This window comes from Pyxicephalus adspersus, chromosome 2 (genome assembly GCF_032062135.1).
Source record: "Pyxicephalus adspersus chromosome 2, UCB_Pads_2.0, whole genome shotgun sequence".
Lineage (NCBI taxonomy): Eukaryota > Metazoa > Chordata > Amphibia > Anura > Pyxicephalidae > Pyxicephalus > Pyxicephalus adspersus.
In genome coordinates, this window is record NC_092859.1 from 91312831 (window position 1) to 91333049 (window position 20219).

Here is a 20219-nt window from a genome sequence, read left to right on the forward strand (position 1 = left end):
GTTATGGGGTCTGGCTATTAGTGTAGTCCCTATAGCAGTAGTTCCTTGTAGTTATGGGGTCTGGCTATTAGTGTAGTCCCTATAGCAGTAGTCCCTCTGTAGTTCTGGGGTCTGTCTAGCAGTGTAGTGTAGGTATCCCTATCCCCTTAGCAGTGGGGGCTTCCTGCAGTCCTCCATAGAGCTCCCTCAGTTCTCCATATACCTCCATGCAGCCCTCAGATAGAGCTGTGTGCAGTAGATAGGCTCCCTTCCAGTAAGAAGGGGTCTGCTGTGCATTTGTTAGGGGCTGGCTCAGAAGGCGGGCTCTCCTTTGATGTGGGCTCCTGGGATGGTCAGAGAGTTGCTGGCACTGAACACTTGTGTGGTGGTGTGGGTGCTCAACACACATGTGCAGGGAGAGCCGAGCCCTGACATAGTCTGGCCAGGACATTGTGGAGAGCGGGGGAGCAATGCCCGGTTTGTGGCACCACAAGAGAGCCAGGCACTGCACACACACGCCCGGCTGCTAAAACGGGAGCAGCTGTGAGGGCTACCCAGGGATTGGAGGGGCGCAGGTTGGGGGAGAGCGAAGCAGGGAGGGAAGTGAAGGGGACCCAAGCCCTTGTCTTCTCTTCCGTCCAGGGGAGAACATGCTGGTTGCAAACTGGTTGGCGGGGCTGGTCTGTCATCTTTGCTTCGTGCACACTCGGTCCTTGGAATACCGGCTTCACCCAAAGCAAGGTAATGCCCCAAGTCACTGACAGCATGGGACTAACCCTGTAACCCGCCCACCTGCATGGCGAGCGCTAACACCAACCTGCATGTGTGGTAGATTTTACATTGGAAAAACCAAAAGACCTCTTCGCAAATGAATATAGGAACACATATATTCTATAACAAATGGCAAACTTATTACTCCCATCGCCCATAATGTTAGTACATCATTTTGACATGAATGTGATCTCATTTGCAGGATTGGATTGGGTGCTTGTTGTTTTATAAGGTTAATCTGCATATAAACTATTAACACCGGTTTACTTATTCATTAGTAGTTAATACATGAGTCATATTAGTCTTTTTCTCTACACTGGCTCCTAATGCTGTATGGATTTATTCCTGAATGATGTAATATATAGTGATGAATATGTTACTTTGTATTGTATAAAGAATAAGTATTATGTTGGAGTAACACTTTTGCAGCTTTCTTAGTGTGATTCTGGTGATGCTCTCTGTTACTCCCCCCTCTTCCCCCTGTCTTCTCCCCCCTCCTTGTTCCTGCCTCTTTTTTTCCTTTCCTAGTAGATAGCACATATGGGGGACTATACACTGTGCTGTTTGCTCAGCACTCATTAACCACTTGTTACCCTCCTTCCCCTGTATGTATGAGACCATTGCAATCTCTGACAGTCTATTTACTACACATGCATATCTCTGGGAGACTTGTCTGTCTGGTCTATATAGAGCAGCAGTCTCTGCCTGTCATGCAGATGGTGCTCTCTGTGTCTAGGTCTGGATGGAAGGGGTTAAGTGGAGAGATATGTGAGGATATCAGTGAAGGATTACACACATATAGATTTCCAGCATGCTGCCTTCAATTGAAGTGCCTTACAGCTCTGGATGGGCATGTGTGTTATGGGACACATGTGGCGGCATTTTTGAATGTTCAGAGTGTCCTTTTCTTTCAACATGGTAAAATTGATCATCAATAAAATGCTCTGCAATGTGCAGCATCCTTAGATGGAACTGTATATGTTTTAAAATACTGGGTTAAGCCATGGTTCCAAGCAACACTAGATATTTTTTGATACTCTTTGATATATAGGCTTACGATGGATGAGCTAACAGCCTATGAGCTGATGTGATATATTTATGAATATAAAGTTTAAAGTTCCATATTTAGACTCTATTATAATTCATTGAATCAAACTTTGAAAATCAGTGGCTCACTGGATCCACACGGACTGTTTTGTAAACGTTCCTATCGTGTTTATATACATTTTTTTTTACTCCTATGCCTATGATACATTTTATTGTGTTTTTACTTAAGTGTTTACAAGAGTTTTAATTTTAACCCTCAGGGGGTTAGTACAGGGGTACATAATACCCCTTTCGCATTCAGTGAAAGGGTTATAAATGTATGTAAGAATTGTTTAACAGATGTGTGTGTTTTGCATTTAACTGTGTTTACCTTTTTTTTTTTTTAGGGTATCCCACAATAAAATGATTCTCACTCCCACTCCTGACAGCGTGCAATCCCCAGGCAACAGAGGGCAAATGAGTGAGGACAAGTGTCCCTATTCACCTCTAGTGCTGATTGGCTTAGAAAACGGAAACCCTGATGACGCTTGAGTCGTCATCAGAGTTTCTCTTTTCTCAGCCAATTAGCAGAAAGGTTGTATAGGACCATTGCTCCAGGAATTCCCAGCAGAGGATTGGCACATGCTCTGCACCCTCTTGGGTGCAAATAACATGCCGAAGCTCCTGGAGCAGTGTTCCCATACAACCTCTCCATTGAGGTCTAGTCGGAGCAGGCTGTATGTGCACACTGCTCCCAGAATCTCTAGAGGAGAGGGAAAACCTGATGATGGCTCATCATCAGGATTTCCCTTTTCAGCCAATCAATGGAGAGGTTGAATGAGGTCATTGCTTCAGGAATCCCCAGCAGAGTTGTAGCACTTGCTCTGCACACACCTGGGTGCAGAACACACGCCACAGCTCCACTAGGGCCTCAGGAGCAATCAAGAGAGTGGTGCTGTCAGGGGACGTGGGTGCAGAACATGTGCCAATGCTCCGCTAAGGATTCCTGGAGCTATGGCCCCATACAACCTCTGCCTCATCAGAGTTTCCCTTTTCTCAGCCATTCAGCACCAGAGATGATTGGGGAGACTTGTCCTCATTTGCAGTGTCCTCAGTGCCTGGGGATCCCACACTTTCCGGAGTCCCACGGCTGTGCTCATGTCATGAATGCAGCCATGGGAATCATCCTTTCATTGTGGGAAAACCTGTAAAAAAAATATAAACAGTTAACACAAAATACACACACACATCTATTAAAATACTTTAATAATAAATTTTAATAAATTCTCATCCTATTATTATTCCTTTAGGGGAATGAGAAAGGGGTTTTATTTCACAGGGTGGGGCAGCGGAAGTTTGGGAGTCCCATTATTAAAGGGGGCTTCCATATTCCAAAGTCCTGCTAAAAACGATTACAAAAGCCTCTAATGTTTTAAAAGTAGGCTTTCATAATAGGATGGTAAAACCCCTAATAACATGTGAAAATGGCTATAAAGGTCTCTACTGACATCAATGGAGGCCCTTACTGATGATTTAATTTTTTTAAAATGTGCAAAAGTTCTTCAATTGAAGCCATTGCAGGCCCTTATGAGTCATTTTGCACAATTTTAATTTTTAAAATGTAGCAAGGTGCATTTTCTTAAATACTCAAAAACATGCCTAAGGAAACGCCCTGGTGTAGATCAGCTTATTGGAATGCATGGGAATTTCAAACAAGGGCTTTTAAACGCTCGGTTTAAAAGCTGGGGAAACAGTCTCTGTAGACTAAGCCTTAGGAAACAGGGCTAGGATACATTGTTTTAAAATCTAGAATTAGCATAGTGCACATGGGCTGGACAGTTCACAGTACATATAATACTAAACACAGAATGAAGGTGAGTATTGAAGCATGGATTAAGCACTTTAATAGCTTTCATTTTTTAGTGATGGAGTTGGTTTTTAACTTAAAATAAATGCAGTGATTTTGGTAACACCTGTCTTCATAAAAATGTATGAGCTGCCTCTTCTGACCCCTTTCTGAAAATTCTATTTTCATGACTGTCTGTAGAGTTGGTATTTTTATTCTGCTTCCTCACACCCCTGAATCAGCTCACCCACAGCTACTCATAGGGATTGAATACTGGTGGTAGTAAGCGGATCAGTGCGGTCTGCTGTAAAATGTTCAAATGCTGATTCATTAGGAACCAGCACAGTGGTGGGCCAGCCGCCGGGATCAGCACAACAAGTACTGTTCCCAACACCAGCCTATACAAGCCCTTAGTATTTATGTCAAAGCTTTAGAATAAGTATCAGGCATGTACCATAATTGGACATGTATAGCTCTATAACCATCGTGATTTGTGTGTGTTTCTTTTTTTTTGCAGCTAATTTTGTGAAAACCCTTTCTTCATACGAAATTGTCATACCTTCTCGATTAAATGACTTTGGAGAAGCCTTCCCAGATAACCAGCATTTTAGAAGAAGGAAAAGAAGCACTGATCTTCAAACTTCAGAGACACATGTCAACAAAACATATTATCATTTTTCTGCCTATGGACAGCAATTTTATTTTAACCTTACCGTCAATGCAAACTTTATTGCAGACGCCTACAATATTGTCCATATTGGAAAACCAAGTTATGGTCATCTTGACTCATCAGACCTCAAACATTGTTTCTACAGTGGACATGTCAATGGTTTAGAGGAACATCCTGCTATTCTAAGTCTTTGTGGTGGAATGGTGAGTTTTCTATTGTAACAACTTTATTTGGGCTTTATACACAGCATTTTGTAATATAAAAACATAATTATTTCCTCTTGGTTTCCTCCATTTATATTTTTAGGTAAAACAGCCCACAAATAAATGCCTTTGTGTTGATAGTATGCAAACTCATTATTTTGATTATTTCAAACCTGACCACCTCTATGATGTGTGTTTTAAAAAAAATGTAGCTCATATCATAATATATCAGACAAAGATATTTACTGAACCTGCAATTTGTTTCTGGGGTTTTTTTTCCATATCCTACTTGATATACTTGAAATATTTTGTGTATGCAAATGTGGGTAGTAGAGCTGCTAATATTAGGAATTAATAGTACCTGCTATGCAGGTCTTTGTGTGCAGGACTTTAGGATTTTAGTAAAACGATACACTGTGCATTGTATGGTGCTTCATCTGCAATATTTTATACAACTCTTCAGTGGTCACCTAAAGAGTAAGTATAAATATAATTATGACTTTTAACGGTTGAGTTTCATTTCTTTCTAGGGCTCGCAGCAGTAAAAAAATGGTAAAAATTGCCAGCCATTGCAGGAGCATTAGATCTACTTCTGTTCTTGGTCACTATGTGAAGTGAAGTTTTTCTTTCTTTCTTTCCCACTTCAGTATTATAGATGGAAGAACCAACAACTGCTTTAATGGAAATTTTGTGGATGACCATAGACTTTTGCTATTACACTCTGGAAAAGCTTTATAGCACCCATTGTTGTTCAACTGTAGATGCAGAGTAAACCTCTCTATATCAGCAGGAGGTAGCACACAGTTTCTTCTCACTCATGCTTTTATTATACTCTTGTAAAAGTCAAAATATTGACTAACTTGTAAGCTTGTAATAAGTGGGCCTATAAAGAAGCAAATATGATCAATGAGCTACATTGTAAAGTTGGAAAATGAATAATAAAGTTGTGAAAGTAAAATAATTTATTAAGATGAAGGCAAAAATTGGTTTAGATCAAGTTAAACAAAGATTTAAAAGCAAAAAAAAACAAGGTAAATGTCCCACACAGCTCACGGTTCACAAGCCTACAAATGTAGGCTTGTGAATTATTGCAACTGTAAATAAAAAAAAAAAAAGTAATGTTAAGTTTTTGTTTTCTGTATTTACAGAATTAGTGTATGACATAGGGAACTATTTTTATAGATGTCAGGTTGCTTGCTCTATTCTCCAGCCAGGCAGGATTCCAACTAAAGCACATTTTGTGCAAATTAGAATTATGCACATGTAGCCATTTGGGCTGCTCACAGTTTAAAAAATTGTTGCTGACCAAGAAATACTACGAACATGCACTGTGATTAGATTTCACTGTCTGAGGTGGCTGTACAACTAAATCCAGTTGTACAAGTGGAGTTACATAGTGTCAATATTGGCATTACTGCAATATATATATATTTTTACAGTTGCCTGGTGTTCCTAGGTACATTTTTATTTTGCTACATAAATCACAGAATTCTTGTTACACAATATTATGGTACACATAATGTTGATTCGATTTCTAGCTGAACGTATTATATTCATATTTTACCATAATTTTACAGTATTGATCCGTTCATAATATATTTATCTAGACATATATATGGGTTAACTTGTATAAAAAGCTTATCTCTAGTAAACTGTAATAAAATAGGTATTTGTGAATTGACAGTACTTAAAAACAAAAACTTTTACTCAAAACAGGATAATGTTTGTGACCCTTGCTTACTGTTTCTGTACCTAACAGAAAAATGTAAATGTGTACATGTTTTGCTTACTTTTATTTTCCTGTCACATTCATTGTTTTAAACATTCATTATATATAGACCGATGGAAACCAGAATCATCAGGCAACCAAGAATTAAAAATGCAATGCTAAAATCTGTTTAGGGAGGAAAATGCAGAGTACCTACATGGTAATTATTTTTTAGAAGTAGAAGGAATAAAGGTAAATGTAAAATAATAATTAAATGTATAAACTTTTGCACATACTCTGAAGTGTATATTTATATTACATTTTGGAAAACATTTTGTTTTTGGTGCAAGTATGGCATGTTTAGGTAATCTATAAATATTGTAACGATTATGAGTTTTATTGTTCTTTAATAACTGTCTACTAAGATAGTGTCTTTGGGTCCACAAAAAGGTTCTTAAGGACTAAATTAAAAAATGGTGTACATTTAAGGTATGGCTTCCTAGGATTTTGTAGCAGGAAAGTTTCTATAAGTGTAATTCAAACCAGTGGTCACCAACCTTTTAGACTTCATGGACCACTAATTTCATGGATTCGGGACCCTTCACTCAAAGGGGGACCCCAGAATGGCGTCATGATGCCAGAACCCACCCACTCTCCCATCGCAGGTCTGAGACAGAGACAAAACCCACCCACAGCCCGGGCCTGCGATGCATACAGGAGACATGGTCCACAACTTTGGCCCACCAAAATCTTCCCTCGGACCACTAGTTGGCGACCGCTGATTTAAACCATATTGGTAATTAATTCATCAACTTGTTTTTTTCAGATTGGCACCTTTAAAGCACATGGTGGGGAGTATTTTTTAGAACCATTGATGAAATATGATGGCAAGGAGCATGAGGATGAGCACAACAAACCACATCTTCTCTACAAAAAGCAACAAAAGTTGGGAAAGCCCTCTGGAAAAGCAGAACCAAGCTGTGAAATTGCAGGTACAGTTACTTTGTAGATTAAAAAGAAAATGTTTACTCCTTTTGTAATGTTATTTATGTGTTACGTAATATTTAACATTTTGAAGGGCATGCTTTTCTGTAAGAGTATTGCCTTTTATATATAAAACAAACATTTGTTTCTTTGTTGTGATTAAAGTAAAGACGGGTTGGAACATCTGTTAGGTCCTTATAACTGTGTGCCCCATGCTAGAGAGACTTGCAAACTTTTATCCTAATAACCTCTTTATTTGTGAGTGAAAATTCTAAATTTTGATTTAGCACCAGAACAGGACTAAAGGGGAAATCTTGCATGTGGACCTCTTGTTCCCTTTACAAATGTTAAAGAGGCGATTTCCATCAGTTTGGAGAGATTTACCTTTTTGTTGTGTGTACAGGACAGGAAGTAAAGCATGGGAAATCTCAATTCCCTTCACTATTTTATTATTAATGGAAAAAAATAAATTGGCCTCAGATATATTTTAAGGGTCATACTGTTTCAGAGCATAAATCAAAACGTTTTGTTATTTAACAGCATTAATGTTTACTAGCTGCTGACAATGCCAAATTTCAAAGTCCTGTGGTGACTGCCAAAAGCAGGAATATGTCCAAAGTGGGATGATGATTGAGATCTTGGACCATTAAATTAATTTTCATTTTATTTATTTATCTAGTTAGTTTAATGGTGGATTTTTTATAAAGAGATAAAATGATGTAAATCATAGTCTGATAGCTTATAACAATGGAAATAAGCTTAAATAATTCTTATTCATTGACAGTACTATGAGGGGTACAAACTGATGCAATGGGTTTAAATCTGATGCAATTTGTCATTTGTTTGGTTTTTTTTGTCATGTGTTTTTCATTTTTTAGTATGACATGGCTTTGGTCTCAGGTCTGTATAAGATGAAGATGTTATGCTGGTATAAATGCTGTGTAGTAATATAATTTAGTGACTAAAGTATAAATGGAGGGGGTGACATGGGTGGCGGAAATCAGAATGAAGCTGGAGACATAGGAAAATTATTTAGGCAGTGGGTAGAAATGATACAGAGAGGACATAAAAAGCTAAGCAGATCTCAGAATCTGAAAGATTCACCTTAAACATAATTAATATTAGCCAGTATTTATATAGCGCCAACATATTATGCTGCGCTTTGCTGCCATAGTCATATCACTAACTCCCTCAAAGGGGTCTAATGTCCCTACCTCAGTCATATATCTTTAATACAGTTTAAGGATTTTTTTTTGTTAAATATATATTTATGTATATTTGAATTTATGTATATTTGCAAATATAAATAAATACAAATTACAGTTTACAAATAAATACAGGGTAAATAACTTTGTTAAATGTATGGTCCACCCAAGGGATTACAATACCCGGGGTTACAATAATATCTTAAAATAGAATTGTCATTCATATGGCAGGGGAGTCCAAATCCACAAGATGTGAAAGGTGGTTCACCGGTAGTTTAGATGGGGCTTTACCTTCAGAATACCCCTTTTCCCACAACCACCACAACTGAACCCTTTCAAACAAAAAAAAAAACATTTAGGAGAAAAAACAGCGGAGGGACAACAAACAAGGACACAGATATTGAAAGAGAAAGGGAGGAGGGAGAGGGAAAGGGAGTGTAAGGAGTGTAGTGTAAGGTGGTACACTGACATTATGAATTCTAATTAGTTTAGATCCCTACGAAACTGAGGTGAGTCTTTAAACCAGTCCCATTCAACCAAAGTCATTTTAAACCGTTCAGGCTTATCATCATCATCCACAACCAATTGTTCCATATGTCTGATTTTCTCCAAATCAGTCAGCCATTCCTTAATAGTGTGGCTATGTTTGTCTCCAATATCTAGCCATAAGAACTCTAGCAGCAGTAACAATGGCGAAACACCCCTTTTTTATTTGTTTTGATCGACCCTGGAGCTATAGAGAGAAGAACGACCTTTGGATTGTTCGGTATATTAGAACCTGTACACTGAACATGGCATCCCAAAATCAGCGTACTGGTGGGCATTCCCACCACAAATGTAACATGAACCCCTTAGCAGCAAAACAACGCCAGCAGGTATCTGGAATTTCGGGTGAGATACAGTGATGCTCAACCGGACAAAGGTACCATATGTAAGGGTGAAGGATTTCTCCAGTTCCTCTGCTGTTGTTGTTACACCTAACTCAGATTCCCAAAATCCTTTAAAAACTGGAGCACTGAGGGTTGCAGCCTGATTAAGAAGAATATATAGCTGGGATACTACATGGGTGGGGCGATTGGGAGACCTCAGTATTTCTTCACACTCAGATTTCTGATTATCTCAGATATATCCGAGAATGAGGATACATAGGAGACAATTTGTCTGTATGCAAACAAGGAACCATCCTGCTTTCCGTTGGGAGACTGAAGGAGAAGAAAGTGTGGCCCTGTCCATTACGGAGGACATCCCCTAGTAAACGGTCATCTGATGAAGACCACCTCAGAAAATTTGTCTTGCCCATAGCCTGGGGAAAGGCCGGGTTGTTAAAAATAGGTGTCCTGGGGCCAGGGCTAGGATTTTTTTTTTTTTTTTGAGGGAAAGCTGATTAACCTTTTTGCATGTTTGTACTTGGAGGAAACCTATGCAGACACAGGGAGAACATACAAACTACTTGTAGATAGAGTCCTGTCCAGAATTTGAACCTGTGACCTAGTGCTAACACTGAGCCCTCTGTGCTACAATAATGTAATAAAAAATAGTTGACACTCATTTAGAAGATAAATAACATATAGTGAAAACTCCTGGGAACTTCAGGCAGGGAGTAGATGTGCTTGAACTCTTTTTCTTGTAGAAGTCATGACTCAGTGTTGTGATGACTTTACAACCCTTGGGGCTTTTTTGTACATTTAAAGCACAAAAGCATAAAATTAAAAAATCAAAATTTAAGCCTGTAAAATTCACCCAGCAAATTTTTTTTTCTTTGTTTTGAGTGCTTTTTAACTGTTTACTTATATTCACCTAGTTTATAACTGATCTGCATTTTCATTTTTAAGATGTATATGATATATGAGAACAATGGCCAGTGGGACAAATGTCACCCTTACACCCTTACCGAAAAGATCAATGGTATAACTGACTTGTGTGATACAAACTGCTCATTGCTCAAGGAACCCCTAGCAACCTCTAAAGGAACATTAGGGTTCCACAGACCCCTGGTTGAAAAACACTGTTATAGAGTAAGGTCTGTGAGGTTTGCAAATTGTAAGCTTTTGTGTAAAAACTTTGCATTTTCAGTGACCTAGGAAAAATGCATATTGCAGTGCTTAGCCTTTTTTATAGTCAACTAAATCACTAGATAGTCTTAAGAAAAAGATAACTCACTCACTGTAACAGGGTAGGTTCATACCAGTCATATTGTCAGTGTGTGTTATTGTTTGAGAGCGTTGACAGTTCTGTATACTTACTTCTCTGTATTCTTCTTTTAATTTTATCATGGGCATGTGTCCCCAGTGCCCAAATTTTAATGCCTTTTATTTGCCAATAGCATTCTTATCACTTCTACAAATAGCCACAGCTGAATAACAGGTTTGCCCACCAGAGACTTCAGGGGTGATTTGTAAACTTTTGAACAAGTTTTGTGAAACTATTCACGAATTAAACCCAGACACATTTGCTCATCCCTATTTATCAGATTACTGTTGGTCTAAGAAAGTAAACTTTGTAAAGTTTTCATTTTTACCGATGATGGAAACATGGGCCTTTAAATGTTGTTAGTTATGGTACTATGGTACTATAGGGTAGACTTTGTTGAGAAAACAGTGAGGTACTATGAACTGTATCACCATGCACATCACGGCTACTTCTTCAGACACTTTACTTGTTTTCCCTTTGGTTCCTAGACACTAAAAGCAGGTTGACCTAGTTTTTTTCTTTTTTTCCCATTCATACTAACAAATAAAGACACAGTCATGAATGTTGAAGAGTGATAAGTCTTCAGTGAAATGTGAGAACAGAAGCTTGTAATGGTGGAATAAACTTTACATGTATATTTTATAATACAATATCCTTCTATAGCATCGACTGTTATTATTACTTTAATTGTTTCTTTTATAATTCTGTATTTATTATTATGAAACACAATTTTTTAGCCATTTGATTGATTTCAGAAAATTGCACACAATGACAGTCTTTTACAAAGTACAACAACATGGCACAATTTGACTGTAATACTCTCATGTCCATTATATGCCTTTTCACTGACACAAAAAATTACATTATTTTAGTCCAATGAGTTTACAAAAATTACCCCTTATCTGTAGTAACCCATAACAACTAATTTTCAACAGATCAATCATCTATCAAACAGGAGCATCTATTGATTATCATAGAAAGTAGTGTGTATGTTGTTAGTATATCTCTGTTTCCAACTTTTTGCACATGATCTCCCTGGAGGGCTTTCCTTGCACTTGCAATGTTAACCTTTGTATACATATACTTAATATACAGCAGATTTGCATTGAATAAAAATCCAAGAAGAACAAGGTAGTCAACCTAATTGTAATCTTTTTAAAGACAGAAATCAAAGATTGACAACTATTTGGACAATACAAATTTTTAGTTTGCTCACAAAAATTGTAACTTGCACAAATTCAACATCATCCACCTGTTTGACATTATTATACAACTTTTAAATTTGCAAAATACATAAATTGAATTATGCAACATTATGAGCCTTGTGTAGCTATTATAAACACTTTATGAGCTCTATTTATAAAACTGGGAATCAGACATTTCTTAAAACATTCCCTTGTGGGAATCTTTCAAGTCCTTGTGTATCAATGGCAGTAATTGATTCCAACCAGGGAATGTTTAAGGGAATGTCATATTCCTTTTTTTATAAATAGATCCCTATGACATGTGTGTATGACTGCTACACAAGTTTAACAGTTTGTTTTTTCAAGGTATTCCTTTTACTTTACTTGTTGGACATCATGCATGTGTGATATGCATCCTCGAAATAGTGTACTGCATCCAAAGTGTTCTTGATACTCTTCATTGCTGTATTTAAAAGACTGTGATAACCTAACATTTTATTACACCTAAATCTAAAAAGATACACATTCTGTTTTTTTTTTGTTTTTTTTTTTAGCCTGTCTGGCTATGTAGCTATGGGATAATGTCAATCTACTGCATATTCATTCAGTAGATCTTGCTTACTATTACACTACTTCTTCCTTCCTCTGGGATTCAATGACCACACTTTGAAACTGAACTTGGTTGTGACATTTGTTGACCTGATATCTTCAGTCCAAGTTCAGTCCTATCATTTTTACACTCTGAACAGGTGGTGCTGTGACAGTATTTGCTAGAAGGACATTGGGTAGGTTTAGCTGTAGATTTATAGGGTACATCCCAATCAAAATGACAAGAAAAACTGCTTTCATCTAAACCTATCAAATGGATTCACTGTAAAAATTCAGAAAAACAGCAAGCAATATGTTTAGAAACACAGGTATTGGTCATGGTGTTTCAATGGCTTTGGCTGAAAGAAAAATTTAAATAATACGGATCTATTTTTCTTTAGTAGGTGGGGCAAAGAGAGCATACTCTTCACTGATTTGCAGTAATCTTATAACAGGGAGGGCACAGGCAAAAATAATTGTTGGGTGTCAACTTGAGATTGGTTTTGCATATTATCAACTGTCCTGGCTTTAGAAATTGTGACACAATTACTAATAGGCTATAATTAGAGATCCAAAGGGCTCTACGTCTGAAATCTAAAGAAAATATAATAAGGAATATATCTTCTGACTTTTGTAATGTCTCAAATATTTAATCAGAGGAGTGGAGGGGCTCTTCTTGTGATTGTAATAACATACTCTATGTATCTGTAAGAAATGACTGGGGAAGTATTTCTATGTGAAGCTATGCAATATTTCTGTAAATGATTCTGTCCAGTTTAATAATAAATAACATTTGTTTTAAGTACATAAACAAAAATAATTTAATACTAAAATCATGACGATCAGAATAGTAGTCTGTGGGTTCTGAAGGGTGGCTTTCCTCAATATATAATAACCTATTTAATCTGATAATTAGTTGGATCAGATACAGGCAGGGTTATTTGGAATGATCCCTCTCTATTTTAATGGTGCATTGGTCATAGGTTTGTAGATAAAAGGCACCAAGATAATTTGGGGCTTAAGAAATGGATCTCCTGTAGTCAGGCAACTTTTGCATGTGTGGATTTCAAATACAGTAAGGATTTAGGGCCTGGCCATTGAGCATTACTGTGTTTAAAGCAATAATCATAGTGATAAGCTTAACTTGTTTCTAAAGTATTAATAAGAGCATATTTAAATTATTATTAGCCTAGAGATTTATGTAATTTGTATATCAGTTGTTGATTGTTAAAGAAGTATGTAGCAATATATAGGTCATGTATTGTTTACAAAAAAAATTGTTTTTTAATATGATTTAGAACAACTTTTAAATGAATATTTATGCTCTTCAGAGGTTTTGGTAGCTGAGCATTCAATGGTGCCTCTGTTTATCCTCAATGATATCATGTGGTGGTCTGCCATCGATATTGCAACCCACAGATTGAGTTGTACCCAGGATCCTTAATGGTTTTAGACATGGATGCCCCATCTCGCAAGCAAAGTGATTCTCCTGCTGTGCTTAATGTTCCTATGCTTTTTCCTGTCACACGGGGCTCCTTAGAGCTTTGATGATCAGAGCAGACCATCTTAATCTTGATCTGTTTTGTATGGTCAGATCCTCAAGCCTTTCTAGTCAGCGCTTGACTTAGCAACTTTTTTGGGGGACAAACCCAGGGGTTTGCCAGAGCTGAGGTGGCTCCTACCTCACTACCGTTTCATCTCTGGTAAACAATTTTTATTTAATTGGGGTATAACTTAGGAGGCATGTCTGTGCCGGACTATGAGCTTTCTGCTTTTTTTGGACTGGTTTCGCTGTAGGATGAACACGGATTGAGGACGACCGTAGTGCTGTTGCAGAACAGAAAGAGCAGAGCTAGTGAGACCCCAGCGAATTTTTAATATTATTTAGAAGGAAATTAGACAATATGAGGAATGAATGAGAAATTTAGCTACATTTTTTTAACAACATCCTAATTCCTAACCGGTTTCAAAATTAAGTTTATTCCAAAGACAAGTGATACCAGTAATTCAGTTTAAGTGAATAGGCCAAAATACATCTCACTTCATATTTTCCAGTCATTGAAATGTGCCAATCAGTAGATTACTATTTATTATCTTACTTCTCAAGGCACTCCTGTCTGTTTTGGTCTGCTAAATAGATACAGTTGCCTAAATGGTTGTAAATATAGCTACCATCTGCTAAGTATATTACAGTTTAGTCAAAAAGCCCATGGTGTTGTAGCAGTGAATTTGACATTCCTTGATTTAGTCAGGGCTTGATTTAATAAAGCTCCCCAAGGCTGGAAAGGATGTACTTTCATCATTGAAGCTGGGTGATCCAGCAAACATGGAATATATTTCTCATTTGCTCTGCTATGATTTTCAAATGTTTAGAATTCTGGGTAAGATGTTATTTAATTTTCCATGGCAGTAACAATTTAGGGCTGTTAAGGGAATTTAGGGGTGCTAAAGGATTTTTTTCTAAAGCCACGTTACCTAGCAGACCACTTAAGAAACTGTATCATCTTGAATAGGAATGTTTTCTTTACTTTATCCCTATCTACATAACCAAATGAAGATAATAGGAAGAAGAGGTAGTTGTTAGATATTATACATACCTAGGGTTCACCTACATGAATGCCCACTGCATTGTCATTTAACTCGGGTGAATGAAATTTGAGTATCTGATGAAAGACTATTCTGGATGGTTATCAAAATCTTCTCTGCCTCTGCTATGCATTTATTGTACCTTTTTGGCTATTATCAGTAGCCTGTCTGTTTGTTGACTGAAACGTTTAAGTCATGACAATCTTTTGTTGGAAACAACCAAGGTAACCTAAACCAGCTGAATTCTGGCCCTGAGATTCTAATGCATGATATTATCATTCAGTGCAGAATATAGTGTTTCTTTTTTTTTTTAACTGTAATGAATGTAATAATAATTAAATATTACTGTAAATACTGATTTTGAGACGGGAGACTCCATACATTCAAGCAAGAAACTGATTTTATAATGCTAAAGAAACTTCCTATTCAAAAAAAAAAGAATTTAAAAACATATAAATTTGTTTTTGGGGGACTCATTTGTTAAATTGCTTTAGCTATAACTGTTTTTGGTTTGTTAAAATGGACAAAACAGTATCAGATTTGCAACATTCGTGTTTGGATTTGATTGGCCACTTTTAGGTGCTTTAATAAGCAAAGCCTACTTTTTTGGGAATGTGTTAAAATATTTTATTACCACCTAAAATGAGTATTAGTTACATATTGACACCATATCAACAGGAGATCTTTTTGCTTGCACATAGCTGAATAATTATAGTCAGTAAAGCTTCAGCTCATTCACAAAGCTAAGTGAAAATTTACCTTGCAAAGTGAACTTTTTCTACTTTTCCAGTAAACCAGCTTTAATATATGATTTGTATCTATTACTTGGGTTGTTTTTTTCAGGTGTGCCAAATGCATTGGAATGACACCATTGACCTTTTTTTTCTTTTTCAGAGCCCATTCACACTATGGTGCATATTTATAACAAAAAACAGATATCACTATCTGACATGACCTTCTCTCCTCCAATCATGCAGCCCACTTTTTCTAAATGATTTTTTACTTATGCTGAATGCTGTTTTCTATACGTCTGAGCCAGCTTTAGGGTCCAGCTTCAGGTGGTAAAGCTTAAATCTCTAAAGGATACTACAGGGCTTTGAAAATGTTCAGTTTTTATACTGCTTTATGTGCATGCACTAATACACTACCGTGCATCTATACAATTTTAATGGGTCCTAAATGTTATCTTTTCACTTACTAAATGTAGACCTGCCATCCTTTTAGTCTGCCTAATGCTTAGCTTGAACTATTTCTATATCCCCAGCCCTGATCTCGTGCCTGCACGCGTCCCGTTACCAAATGCCTTGCAATTGGCAAGAAGCAGAGGCCACTGCTCATCATACCAGCATGTCAGCTACACATTTGTCATTTCAATCTGTAACTTTCAAATAGCTTATGTCCGGCATTCAAGTTCTGCTAAACAAAAGACTTTCTTATTACTTTTAATTATAGGTATACTGCATAAAAGTAGTTTAGTACAAAGTTTCCTTTTTTGAAGTTTATTTAAAACTTTTTTTTTGTTTAGCTTTCCATTGAATGCAGAAAGTGGATTGCAGAAACACTGGTTTATTCAACATGAATGCAAAGGATGTCAATGGGCACTTGTAATCTACCAAGTAAAAAAAAATTAAAGTGCATGTACAAATAACGCAGTTTATTTATTATTCAAAAACTAAGATAATGTTTATATGCACATGTTAAATATCCACTTATAATTACAAACATTACAATTCAATTGATAATTGATCATTCATTAATATGTCTTTTGGTTGCGTTTTATGTAATCACTTCTAACGGTATGTTAAAAATTCTAACACTCCACAGCTGATGACAAAGTATGTTTCAGTTTAAAACTGACAGCTGGTTCCATGCCAAACCTTTATGCTTTTTATTCTTTATAGTATGCATGATGTAATGTTCTAAAATCTGTGCTGTGAGAAAGAGCTGCAGCTTCTTGTGAACTTTATCTATTGCCATCTGTTGAGTAAAGCAGAAGTGGGGCACATTTCTGAATATGTTTCTTCCATTCAGATTTATGATTCCCACATCTTCTACACAAATTACAGGTGAAACAGTAAACTGAAGCAAGTTACTGGTTATAATTGTCTTGATCATTATTAAATACAGAAAGCATCTGAGTTCCCTAAAGTGCCTTGCTGGTGAATTCCATTGTGTGGTTCTATTTTTTTGTCCTCTTCAAGTAGACGTGAAATTTCTCTGCAAAACCTCTGCAAAATAAGGGAAGATCTTCTTCTAGACAGTTATCATTGGAAAAAGTGTTCTTTTGGAAGATTTTCCCTCTCATTTCCCCTCATTTTTATGACAGCCCTACATTGTAAGATATTCCTTCATTTTGTTTCCTCAAGACAAATAGTAATATCTAGTTGTTCTATAATGTTTTTGGAGGCTAACAGCATAATGTTGTCCATACAACAGACCAGGGAGCTATCTTGAATACAACAGACAAGTTATTCACTTCAACTGATTTTATCCTTGAAACTTTCCTCTCTGGTAAAAGTCTTTCCAATATCAGTGGTTGAAATTAATATATGAGACATTAGCATATCAGGATTATATTTAAGATGTCATTTACAGTTTCTATTTTGTGGTCAATCGTAACATTTAGTGCATATTTCAGGCGGCATCCATTACCATTTTGTAGTGCTCATTGCTGAATCTCTTGAGTCTACTGTACAAAGTAAGCTTATCCTGTTAATACAATTATGTTCAGTTTCCCATTATTTTATAACCTAGTGCATGACTAAAAGAAAAATGTAATAGGCTGATACCATATATTTCCATTATCTGAATAATAATTATTGCATGCAAATATGCTTTGCATGCGATGGAAGGAAAATAACTAGGCTGTTAGAAAATGCGCAACAATCTTCCACATGCTGCCATGTAGACAAAATGGATCTCAACCTCTTTCATTCACTTGAATAGGAAAGGCTGGAAAAACTTTTGAGCCTGTAGCAGTATGCTGCATCTCACCGTGTATCTGAAATGGCTTTTAGAGCCTTTAAGAAGCGATATGAGAAGGCACTATGTACAGAAAGGTAATCTTGTATCTGAGGTCCAAAAGAGCCTAAATGTTTTTAGGGGGATTTAAAGGATACATTAGAATCCCTATGTGAGGTCCCAGGACGAGTGCCAAAGCCTTACTCACGCACTTTTTCCTCACACCTCTTTTTGTAGTCTTCACCTATAGATAAGCCCCCGTTCAGCCATGGGAACAAGACACACTGTCTCAGCACTTGGCTGCCCCCAGGTTTGAAGTATGCAAGGGATGGTGCCTGGTACAAGGACAGACAACCAGGGAACCCCAATGAAGACAGGGCTGAGGTTGAAACACATGAGGTCACACAAGCAGGTGGTAAATCCAAAGACGTTAGGGGGAATAACTTCTTTGGAAGACAACCAGGGAACCCCAATGCAGGCAGGCAGGCAGTCATTTCTTGATGTACTTGCATTATTGCTTTCTCTGTGTACAACCAAATTTGGGGGAAGAAGTAAAATGTCTGTCTATTGTTAAATGCTGTCAGTTTGCCAGTTTAGGAAATGCTTCTTTTCTTTCTTTTACAGTCAGTGAAGAAGAACCTACCTAATAGGATCTGAGACAGATAGATTTAAAAAGATGGCAGACACTTTAACAATTACCCACCCAATACAACTCCTTAAGTATTGATAACTATGAAACCCCTTTAGCAATTGCACTGAAAAAAATGGAAAAGATTCAGGGGTGCAAATCAACCTTTAAGACAGGGGTCAGCAAACTTTTTTGGCTACTAGGCCATTTTAGGAGGTGAAGAAGGCACACTAGGCCGGACTCTCTCTCGAGTCCGGCGCCGATGGCTCTGACCCCCACCAGGAACACCCCTGAAGGGAAATCTCTCTCCTCCGCAATGCATACGGAGAGGAGGGAACGCCCCTGAAGGGAAATTTTCTTCTCTGCAATGCACTCGGAGGAGAGGGAACGCTCCTGAAAACAAAATCCCTCTTTTCTGCAATGCATAAGGAGGAGAGAGAATGCCCCTGAAAGGAAATCCCTCTCCTAAGCAATGCATACAGAGAAGAGGGAATGTCCCTGTGTTAACACTGCAGTAAATAGGGAAGGGAGGCATAACAAGGAGGCTCAAGAGCCGCAGGTTGCCGACCCCTCCTGGCTGGGATTAGGCCGGATCGACCAAGGGGGCGTTAGGCTGGAACAGACTATTGGCTAGGCCGTATCCGGTCTAAAGGACGGAGTTTGTCGACCCCTGCTTTAAGAGAACCTATGCTTTGTTTATTCTAGACCTACCATATGTTTATTGCCTGCCAAGTCATTTCATGCAGGGAGGGATGAAAAGAAGTCCCGGATAACTCAGGACCTGTTATTTTAATGTATTTTGTATTGCTCTAACCACCTAGATTCCATGTCATCTGGATCCCAGACTGTTAACTCCCTGTGATACTGTTTCTCTGTATCTTTAAAATCTTTAAAATATGTTGAATTTATAGCTATTTGGGTGTTAAGTTACCTTTTTTTAGTTGTCATGGAGTCATTTTATCAATGTTTTAACCCAAAATTTTAAAAACCTTTACCTAATATTCACACATTTTTTTAAAAAAATATAAATGTATAAACAAAAAACTATTTCTGACTAATACTATTGGTAGAATTACCTTAATTCTCAGACAGTTTGCCTGAGTTGACCTCATGTTCAGGTTGATTCATAGCCAAATTTGAATCCATTTGAAGTCAATGATAGACACAAACTCGATTAACACTGTATAGCATAAGGCCCAGCCAATCCAGATACTATGAGCATACTACTAGTATCATGCTGCCTTGTGTAAATAATCTATTTTTTTTTTTTTTTTGATTCACCACCTCATATTATTTCTGTGAGTATGACATTGAAAAAATATAGAGTGCGTGGGTCAAAGTAACCTAGTTGTAATGTTCTCTTTTGATTTCTTTATAGAATCTGACATGAAGGAAAATGTGGTACCTGTTCATGTTTCAAATAACGTTGAGCAAGATATTGATATGTTTACAAATTTGGAACTTTCTAAATCATTACTACAAAATGTTACAAAAGAAAAGAATGCAAACAGGATGCACATCAGAAGAAAACGCTTTATATCTTATCCCAGATATGTAGAACTCATGGTTACAGCAGACGCAAAAATGGTGCGACATCATGGCCGAAACCTACAGCACTACATTTTAACTTTGATGTCAATAGTAAGTGACTGGGAGAAATGATTACAAAACTTAGTTATGTGTGAACTAT

General features: G+C 37.2%; 1 protein-coding gene and 1 pseudogene across 1 annotated transcript in view; one reads left to right on the top strand and one right to left on the bottom strand.

Annotated features, from left to right (window-relative positions):
* Positions 1 to 538: 538 nt before the first annotated feature.
* Positions 539 to 20219, top strand: part of ADAMTS20 (ADAM metallopeptidase with thrombospondin type 1 motif 20) — an 84253-nt gene continuing 64572 nt past the window's right edge. Inside the window, exons 1-4 of the mRNA XM_072399029.1 lie at positions 539 to 720; positions 4140 to 4495; positions 7030 to 7195; positions 19908 to 20170. Of these exons, the coding sequence (XP_072255130.1) occupies positions 630 to 720; positions 4140 to 4495; positions 7030 to 7195; positions 19908 to 20170 (876 nt within the window). The 5' untranslated portion in view covers positions 539 to 629. The remainder of the gene's footprint in view (positions 721 to 4139; positions 4496 to 7029; positions 7196 to 19907; positions 20171 to 20219) is intronic.
* LOC140324860 (large ribosomal subunit protein uL11-like) lies at positions 13639 to 14099 on the bottom strand (annotated as a pseudogene).